Source organism: Protobothrops mucrosquamatus, unplaced genomic scaffold (genome assembly GCF_001527695.2).
Source record: "Protobothrops mucrosquamatus isolate PMUCROS unplaced genomic scaffold, P.Mucros_1.0 scaffold327, whole genome shotgun sequence".
Classification (NCBI taxonomy): Eukaryota; Metazoa; Chordata; class Lepidosauria; order Squamata; family Viperidae; genus Protobothrops; species Protobothrops mucrosquamatus.
Genome location: NW_015386666.1, coordinates 1,285,618 through 1,296,196, shown reverse-complemented (window position 1 = coordinate 1,296,196; position 10,579 = coordinate 1,285,618). Strand labels below are relative to the sequence as shown.

General features: G+C 37.5%; 1 protein-coding gene across 1 annotated transcript in view; it reads right to left on the bottom strand.

Moving 5' to 3' along the window:
* Positions 1-8,576, bottom strand: part of TGFBRAP1 (transforming growth factor beta receptor associated protein 1) — a 19,031-nt gene extending 10,455 nt beyond the window's left edge. Inside the window, exons 1-5 of the mRNA XM_015815243.1 lie at positions 7,892-8,576; positions 6,149-6,343; positions 5,083-5,237; positions 2,295-2,377; positions 90-431 (exon numbers count right to left, since the gene is read on the bottom strand). Coding sequence (XP_015670729.1) covers positions 90-431; positions 2,295-2,377; positions 5,083-5,237; positions 6,149-6,343; positions 7,892-8,576 — 1,460 coding nt within the window. The remainder of the gene's footprint in view (positions 1-89; positions 432-2,294; positions 2,378-5,082; positions 5,238-6,148; positions 6,344-7,891) is intronic.
* Positions 8,577-10,579: the final 2,003 nt, after the last annotated feature.

Genomic DNA, 10,579 nt, shown 5'->3' with positions numbered 1-10,579 from the left:
AATATACCAAAAGGTGAGCGGCAAAGTTGACAGGGCTTTGGATTAGAGCTGTACAGAGCCTAGGATTATTTGGAGAATATTGTGCTTACTTTTTGTGCTTCTCCAACCATGCAGCACTGTCTGCCAGAAGGCAAGAATTCTCAGAGACCAGGAGATCCAGAAGACTTTCATGATTGGACTCTGCATAGAGTTTCAACAGGGCTGTATCAATATCCTCCTTGTAGCCATTTGTGACGTCAGTGCTACGGACCTCACTCAGATAAGTCATGAGAAATTGCTTGCACTTGATCATCTTCTCCTGGTCCCCTTGTGTAAGTTGGTTTAAGTCAGCATATTCATGCAGAGGAGGGTGTGACCGCATGAATGAAGAGGAAGTAGGCAACAGTAAGGGGTAGAGACAAATCAACTCACGGACATCAAGCTGGCTGCTTCTGCAATTATAATATCAAATGAGATGTAATAAAAAGGAAGACAAGTATACAGAGGTGTGCACTCTTACACACACACAATAACAACACTCATTCTTGATCGTCTGTTGGTAGGATTACTGCCACGCACTCTACATGGGGCTACCCTTGAATAGTATTTGGAAGCTACAATTGGTACAGAATGCAGCAACACAGTCAGTTCTGGAAGCCCCTCAGTTGGCACATATGACACTGTTGTTGCGTGAGCTACACTGGTTGCCAATTTGCTTTCAAACCCTTTATGGATTGGTCCATGGTATCTGAGAAACTATCTCATCCCGATGGGACTAGCCTACTCCACTCACTACAGTGGAAAAAGCTTACTTTGGATCCCATCTGCCAAAGAATTTTGACTGGCATGGTCCAGGAGAAAAGCTTTTTCTGCTGTGGCCCCTGCCCTTAGGAATATGCTCCTATGGGAGCTGAGGTCTGCCACCACACTCCTGGCCTTCTGGGAGAGCCTGAAAACTTAGCTTTGCTTCCTGGCCTGGGCCCTGAGAGAGGCCTGTTACAATGGGGTGGCTGATGAGGTAGAGAAGACACATGCCACCCATTGTCTTGGTTTTTAGCTTTTCTATTTAACTCTCCTAATTTTAATTGCTTTGTGCTATTTTTTTACTTATTATATTGTAAGCCATCTAGTCATTGTACAAGAGAAACAAATAAAAACAAAAGGATAGTACTTTCTAATTCAGAATTTCCACACTTTTGGGGTTTTTTTTATATACATCTGCTGGGTGGCCATCTTTAGCCAAACTTAGCTCGTCTCAAGAAGTTATGTTTCAAAATCCTAATTCCACTGTAAACCAATATTTTTAAAAAAGAACATTATGAACAAAACAAGCTTGTTGAAATTGTGCACACCCGCCATTTTTAACAAAATAGAAATTTGTTTTTTCCTGTTATGAACAGAACATTAAATTATCTATTTATAAATTAAAAGTGCTTTCAACAAAACCAGGCAATAATTTCCCTTTTTTTTAGCCAAAGCAATTTAAAAAAATAAATAAATCTGACAATGGCTGTAAAATACAACATATAATTGAAAAACCTGGACTGTACACATTTTAGGTTTCAGATCTAGCAAATAGTCATTTAAATAACATATTAATGTAACTGTTTCTTCTTTGAGAACAGCCTACAAAATAATTTCTGCCTGTTTTGATCCTGGCTTGCTTTTACTCTATATCTCATAAGTATGCAAAAAACGTGGACTGCAGAGCATGTAAACTTCCCAAAATTGTTATCAACCACATATCACTCAGTCCTACAGGATGTAATCTAGTTCAGTATCGGAATTTGCTTAGCCTAAATACTCTGCATTAGAAATCCAGCTCCCAGATTTCTCTCCCAAATTCTTCTTGGACTGAGGAGTTTAAGACTCACATATAATTATTAAGTATACACAATCTTATTTCAGTATTAACTCTCTATCCACTGTATCCAACAAGAAAAGCAAATGAATCCACTGGCAGATGAGAAAGGCAGAAACGTACGGTCCTGTCCCAAGCCCAATGTATATGAATCAAGATTAGTCTGTCCTTGGACATCACTTAAAGACCAGCTACAATTTCACTTGGTCCATTGACTAAATCTTGTGTTTTTTATATGCTTCAGGCCAATGTCCTAAAATTTTTAAAGCCAAATATATGAACCTAATCAAGCAATGGCGAGCTAGACCAATATTTCTCAATCTTGGTGACTTGAAGCTAGGTGGATTGCAGTTTCTACAATTCCCCAGGCAGCATCCACTCATCTTCAAGTCACCAAAGTGGAGAAACATTGAACTAGACTGCAAGAATGTTTCTTACCCCAAAGCAGCATTACCTGAAGAGCTCTTTTGCTTCAAGGAATTGGAGCTGTGCAAACTGGATAAACCCTGCTTGCTGCAAAATTCGCTTGTACATTGTCTACAAAGGAAACAAAGAAAAAATAATTTAAGTCTAAAAGGCAACTGCTGCAAAGTGACTAATAACCTTCCTGGTTTCACTATAATAAGGAAGAAGAAAAAACTGGCCCAATTCAGAGGTCATTTGCACATTGTGTGCCTGAGATATAGATTGAAAGAGCTGGAAATGGATTGCCCTATCACCTTGGGACTGCACAGCACAACAGTCAGGCACCAGCTAGTTCAAAGGGAACCCGAGTATGCTCCAAAAAATGTAGTTGCAATAGAAAGTTCTACAGGCCATTCAAATGATTTCTGTACTATAATCAAAAGTATGCTTTAAATTAAGATTCTCCTGGAGAATCACTCACATGGGAAATAGCACTAAAGTATTAGGTGCGCTTACGTATCTTAGAGCACTGTTTCTCAACATTGGCAACCTTAAGATGCATGGACTTCAGACCAGTGGTGGGATTCAGCCAGTTCATACCAATTCGGCAGAACCGGTAGCTAATTTTTTGTTGCCCAGGCCCAGAATGGACTTCCGGAAGCGGCATCCACACAGAGAACCAGTTGTTCACATATTTGAATCCCACCACTGCTTCAGACCCCAGAATTCCCCACGCAATCTGCCAGATGGAGAATTCTGGGAGTAGAAATCCATGCATCTTAAAGTTGCCAAGATTGAGAAACACTGTCTTGGAGAATGAACATGTGTTGGAAAAATTCATAGTTTCACACATGCATACTGCAAAAAATGTGCATTTGCAATTTTAAGATCTGGGATGCATACTCTTCCTTATGTGAAAAGCTTGCCAAAAGTTCTATGCACTCAGAAACACACTTTATTAATGTAATCAATTCAATCAATTTATATGACCACCCATCTTTATTAATGGGAAACAGAAACAAATAATCTGAATTAAGACCCAATATTTTAAGCTGTTCTAAGTATATTTTTGGCCATACAAAAACCATTTTCAATTATTTAGTCCTTTCAGTAGTTCAAGCACAAGCTTGATTAATCCTACAAAAGACTCTTGATTCATAGCCCAGATACCCTCTACCAAATATAAAGGTAGTCAAAATATTGTAACTGAACATTTTTACACATTCAAAATGCAGACTTCCCATTTCTGGAAGAAGATAAGTGTGTTTACCTGGAACACACCAAAATTAAAGCCACAAAACTGCAATGGATATATCAAGACTTAAATTAAAATGACTAATGTCATTACCAGTAATCCTCAACTTACAACAGTTATAATGGCACTGAAAAAAGTGACTTATTACCATTTTTCACACTTATGACCATTGCAGCATCTCCATGATCAGGTGATCAAAATTCAGATGCTTGACAATTGGTTCATATTTATGACGGTTGCAGTGTCCTGGGGTCATGTGATCATCTTTTGTGACCTGACAAGCAAAGCCAATGAGGAAACCAGATTCACTTAACAACCGGGTTACTAATTTATCAACCGCAGTAATTCACTTAACAACTGTGGCAAGAAAGGTTGTAAAGTGAGGCAAAACTCACTTAATAAATGTCTCACTTAACAACAGAAATTTTGGGCTCCACTGTGGTCACAAATCGAGGATTACCTGTATTTCTTTGCTGAACAGAATCTAATGTATATTTTGCCTTTTTATTACTGTAATTATATTTGTCTAACCACATGCACTACAAAATTGCATGCTAATTAAAAGTAATTTCTTAGTAATCATGTAGCAACTACGTTATATTTAGTACTGCAGACCTACAGAATGATTTTATTAGTTCTGCTGAGATATTAACTCCATTGGGCACTTCCTCCTCAATTCCTTTAATTCAGGCTGGTTATCAGAAGAATTTCAGGAATAACTGGTTCCCTAAGTTTGCTTGCCTCCAATTTCCATCCATTTCTCTTTTTGCATCTTTGAATTTGCAAGCTATTAGGCAGAGATCCTGTTCTTTGATTATGCTCAGGACAAAGGAGCATGATAAAATCACACACTGGAAGGCAAAGCAATTGGATGCCTTTAGCAATGCAGGAAAACCAGCTGGATATCAAAAATGTAATATCAAAATATGTGAATTGTCTTTGATAAATACCTGGATCTTTGTAAGTTTATTAAATGAATACACTGCAACGGTAAACAAGACTTGAAGTCAGTAAGTTGTCTTCAAGTAAATACATTTAAATCAAGGGTAAGGCAAGCCACAAGATTTGTTTTAACATTTGCTGAAATGTTCATTACAATTACAATTCCTTAGGGTAGTTCATCACTCCTGACACAGCTAATTTAACCACAAAACTGTGGGATTCGTTCGAGTGCATTCCCAGGATTACCACTGTGCAAAACATTTCAAATTTGAACCATTTAAATGTTCACAACAACACCTCCCCCCCCCACACACACATAAAATAGTTTACTTCAAGGAGCAAAGAGACTGCTTCACGCATAAAATATTTTTAAAATACTTTAAAAAACCCTTCTGAACTTGAAATAGAACTATTTGAACTCAAAGCAGGCTTGGAAGTATATACTGGAAGTATCCCATTTCATACTCAAATCAAAGTAATTTTCTTGCTTAAAACAAAAGATGCAAATTCAAAACATTTTGTAGGTCCTTACCTATATCTATCTCTTGAAGAAATAATAACAAATACACAGAAGTATATATTTTAACTACAGAGTACAGTACAGAGTACAGTCAGAGACATTTTAAAATCAGAGGCAGACCTGAAATTTCTCCTTTGGAATATTCCTTTCGGCTCCCTTTGCTAACACTAGTGCTTCTTCAACTCTTTGGCTGCCCAAAAGGTCTTGAATTTGTCTTTCCAGAGGCAGTGGGACCAAGAAGTATACCCCTTTGGTAGTAGCTACAATTACTTTCCCTTAATTTAAAAACAAAACAAAATTTACAAAGCAAAGCATAAGAGAGAGAATAGATATACTATTTAAACCAGAGGTCCCCAACGTTTTGGGCACCAGGGACCGGTTCCGTGGAGAAAAGTTTTTCTGTGGACTGGAGAGTGGGTGAGTTTGTGTGCTGCCTGCATCCCACGGATGGGGCTTTGTTTGTGTGGACCGGTTGCTGGCATGCCACGGCCCGCTACCGGTCCACGGACCAGGGGTTGGGGACCCCTGATTTAGAGGGAAAATAAATATTTCCAATACTATACAGTATGAACATACAAAAACACAACCATTTTTCTCAAATAGTGATGCAAATTGTAAAAATATAATTTCTGCTAGGGCTGAATAACTCTTTTTCTCACTATTTTCAAAAGAGAAATAGCAATCCCAGATACAAGTGCCAGCAGTTATTCAGAAGGTCTTTATGGACACAACTGTTTGCTGATTTTTCACAAATAATTTTCCTTTCATCCATTTGGATGAGGAAATGAAACTCCAGTTTACAACAGCTCAGTTTTGCTGACGTTTTCCTGTTATTTATATATGATTGCCAACAGGAACAGAAGCTTCATGCAGCAGTTAGCAAAAAAGTACTTGTGATGTTTAGGGTCCTCTCAATCAAACAGTTTTGACTCCTGGAGACAAGTCCCTGCATTTTTCTGCAACATTTTTGGAAGTGACTTGCCATTATTATATTCCTAGGTCTGAGAGAAAGGACTGGGCCACAGTCAACCAGCTGATTGGTTGGTTATTAAATTTATGTCACCCATTTCACTATCAAGCAACTCTGAACAGTTATTATGCCCAAGGCAGGTTAAAACTCAGTCTCCCACCTTTTAATCCAACACTTCAATCACTAGACCAGACTGACTCTCTCCCTCTTATGTACCTTCAAAATCCTGTAGGATATGCCCATCCTTAAAGGGCAAGGTTTGCTTCTGTTGCTGGTCCAGCATACTGTGCACAGTAATGAATTCTTCATCTAGAGCAATTACATACGGAAAATAGAGAGCGGCCCCAATCACCTTTTCTGACCAGCGAACAGGAGCCCGCTGGGAAATGCCATCCACTGTTGCAAACATACCTGCCAATGTATAAAGGGAAGAAATTATAACTTTTTCAGGCAATTGATGACTACCCTGAATTCCAAGCTGTTGTTCATATGAATGTATACATGCTGCAAAAGGTTACAAAGAGCATCGTGATAATTTCCAAGCACAACCCAAACATATTCTGCTATCCGAAGAAGTGCATCAGATATTCCTATTCCATTCGGTAATTTTAGGCTACAGAATTGTAGCATACTAATTATTTGAACACTGACACACAACTTTCCAAAATTATCTTGTTTCCTTGAAGGCAGGGTATTTAGTTTCCTTAAAGTATGGCTGCCTCTACAGATTTATATGTTTAATGCAAGATTACAATGCAGAGACTCTATTGCCACAGTTCAATCAATTCCTCTGTGCTTTGGCTGTCCTTAATTCTTATTGCTAGAATTAAATTTCCCTTTGAAGCGCAGAGTTGTAAGGATCTTAAGTTATTACTTGCTCATCCTCTGCTCAATGAAAGAATCGGGCAATTATATTATACCTGGCAAATGGCCACCCAATTCAGCTATTAGCAATGAAGATATGCCTACATCTTCCTGAAGCAGTTCATTTCACTGTCAAAAATATTTTTAATAGCAGTTCTTACTGTCAGCATTATTTTGTCACTTAAGTTTTTGTTCAAAAATAAGTGCCATGGAGTTCACTAGTACTTACTTTTCAGGGGAACTATTTAGCAATCAGTTAACACAGAACGTCCTGCATCATATAAAAGACAGCAGAGCCAACAGCTATTGATAAAATCTAGGCAGTCCCATTTGCCAACATTATAACTATTCATCTGGTTAATACACAAGTTATATCACATATTTCATGTTCTAAAAATACACAAGTTTTTGCATACTTAAATAAGAAATTCATCCCAAGAATTCTTATTCAATTTATGAAGAACAGTTTCATAAAGATCGAACTGATTACCTTTCAGAAAATTCAAGCAAATCAGAAAAGATTGTAAGCCAAAATTCTATTTTTAAATACCCATAGTAGAAATGCTATTGTTCTATGAAAAAAACATTAATAACATTTAGTGTTAACTTTTAGAAGATATTTAATAAAGCTTATCTATTTGTTTTTTTATATTTTACTCCATTTTACCATTGCTACCTTGATTCCTTTTTGCAGAATGCTTAGGATTTTAGATTCAGAAAATAACCAATTACAATTTAGAACTAACTACTTTATTTAACATATGAATCCGTTTCTTTTTTGGATGATCTTATTGTTAGAAGTCAATCGGAGAGGTGTACTTGTCACAGAAATGTGGGATGGGCACAAATAAAATCCTGCACAGGTTACTAATTCCATAGGGAGAGGTATTTTCCTAAATAAACAAACATTCACAACTAACTCTCTGGATATTTTTAATGATAAGACAGCAATCCAGTTTAACATTCACCAGAATTTTGTGAATTTTGATTTTGTAATTTTTTTTGCAGAAGTCTTCCAAAATTATTATGCAGGAGAAGGAAGGGTTAAGAAAAGGTAGAGCAAAAATTCCCAAATAATGAGCTGAAGAAGCTTACCTAATCCCCCAGGTGCAGCCAACAGGAACTCTTCCCTGCCTATTCTTTTTACAATTGGTTGCCTCTGTTCGCCAGTGTAAGGAAAGAGCTCCTGGGAAGCTCCAGTACTGTAGTTCAGTATAATATACTGGTTAGTGAGAGCAAGGCATAAGTAATAGCCATCCACAGCTACAGCACAAGGTTGTTCTTGAGTGCAACATTCCTTCAAAATCTGAACTTTGTCCTCATAGACCAAATATATTTGGATGGTCCTCCGTTTTACTGAAACAATACACACTTCTACACAGAATGGATCCCCATTCACAGGGTTCTCATTCAATGTGAACATCAGGGCTCCTTTGATTCTGGCCCCACTGGGGATGGGTTCCAAGTTGATCATGTTCATTAAAGTGATGGTATTGTCACAGAGCACCAGAAGTCTGTTAAGTGCAGAAGCTGCTTTCAATTCTCCCACAGCCTTCCGGCAACTGAGGTACTTATGCAACTGCTTGGAAATAGAAAAAGGTGTTTTTTCAGAAGGTGAATTTTTCTCTTCCAAGAGAAAATGGCAAATAGAACCGTCATTTGTTCCAATGTAGAGATTCCGTCCACAGCATTCCACACATTTGATATGGATTCGAGGTCTGTCACCCATCAGCAAATCCCACTCAACTGCGGGAACAAGCTTGAAGGCTTTGACACTCATTGTGCTTTCCAGATGGTCTACTAAATTAATAAATAAAAAGAAAAAATCTGGATTTCTGTACTTCTGGATTGAAAGCTACACTGTCTTTTCATCATTCAAAATGCCAGGCTTTCCCTCTCTTTAAAACTTTAATGGTATGAAACTGTCAATTTTCACAATACCTGTTCACCAAACTATTGAGAAATAAATTTCTGAAGATAACTATTTTAATATAATTGAACTCTTGCATCTGCAGCTTGCACGGCCATAGAAATTGAACCTGTAAATGTAAATAAATACATACATAAACTCTGCTCTAGAACACCAATCCCTCAAAATAATAATGCTGGAAAATAAGACAGATGTTAGTTTCATGAATGCTTAGCACCCAAGACTTTGGAGCATGCTTCCATCTTCTAAAGTCCCCAAAAAGTTATCATCATGAGACTTGCCGAAACTCATGTCCAATCACAAGTGACTGATGCCCTATTGATGTGCTATTATTTTCATTCCAAATTTTGGGAAGCATGCTATAGGCCACTGCAAGCCAGATTATCCTTCCCCATCTCAGTCCTATACAGATACGTATGTTCTATTTTCATGGTTGATAAATTCTGTAGAATTTAAGTTGCCAGTTTTCAGATAGAATATATTCTTGGTATTGTATTATTTATAAACAGTGCAATCTAAGTATTCTTATTTAAAACTAACTCATCATACTGGACAGGCTCTAGTCCATTGGTGTCTGCAATTGTAGACACTGCAACAAATAACCATTTAGCCATTTTTCTTTTATAACAGATTTTACAAAACATGGTTATCGTCTAATTTACATTACATTTTGCAGGTACAGAAGGCAAGACACTGACCCACCTTTCCTTGTATTTGGATGAAACCAACATTCTAATTAAACAAAATCTGTATGAATGTCAGTTTATACTGTATTTAGATCTAAAAAATCCAACAGATTCTAAATCATATTTGATTAAGTTGATTAACTTTACAATTTTGAATGATTGTACCTATTTTTTAATTTTTTAATAGTCAATTTTTATTTACTAACACAAATATATAAGTAACCCAAGTATGGGAAATTATGATTAAGACTATGATTAAAGAAATACATAATTTCATTCTATCTACAGATGAAGCTGTCTTTCAGTCTCAGCCTCATGTACATAGGAAGAATACTGGTCTATTTTATGGGGATGTTGTAAGAATAACTAAAAATATAAAGTGCATTTATAATCTGCATGCACTTAAATATTAATAAATCTGTAAGTAACCGATCTGCTATAATGCACAAAATAAAACTAAGAATGGAACCATATGGAGTCCTAATAAACCTTTAAAGCAAGCATCATAATATAATTCAATTAGGAAAAATAAGTATCTATATTCAGAAATCCTGATAATCACAATGAAAGTACAGCAACTTCCTTAGGGATTTTATCATGCCTTTAAAGTGACACTGCTCCACTAAGTGTTCAATATGGCCTGTCTTTAAAGCATTTCCCCCCCCCCCCCAAATTGGTGTCTGCTGGCCTTGCATGCGCTGAACTTCCCCTGCTATAATCAACACATCTGGAACAGATGTCTACAGATGTCCTTTTGAGCTTCTGCAGGAAAGGCAGAATATACATCAGGCAAATAAATAAATCACCCCAAATTATTGTCATTTTTAAGAGCAACAGCCAGCCTTTGGTGGGTACAATACTTTCTCCCTCAAAAACGGAGCAATAACTCTTGCATCAGCTGTCACTTCTGTTTTATTGTATCCATGGAGGGCTTGGGCGGGCAAGAGATCACCTGCCAACTCTCATCTTCCACCTGAAGGAGATCTATCTATCTATCTCGGCTCCCCTGGGTCTCCACTTGAGTGCTCCATCCTTACCACGAGCGAAGCCGCAGCTCTTCTCCAAATCACCTTCCTTAATTCCTCCAGGCTCAAGCCAGCCTTGGCAAGGTCCCGTCCTTTCCTGCTACGGTAGCTCGCCCACGGAAGATGGGTGGGACGTGACGTT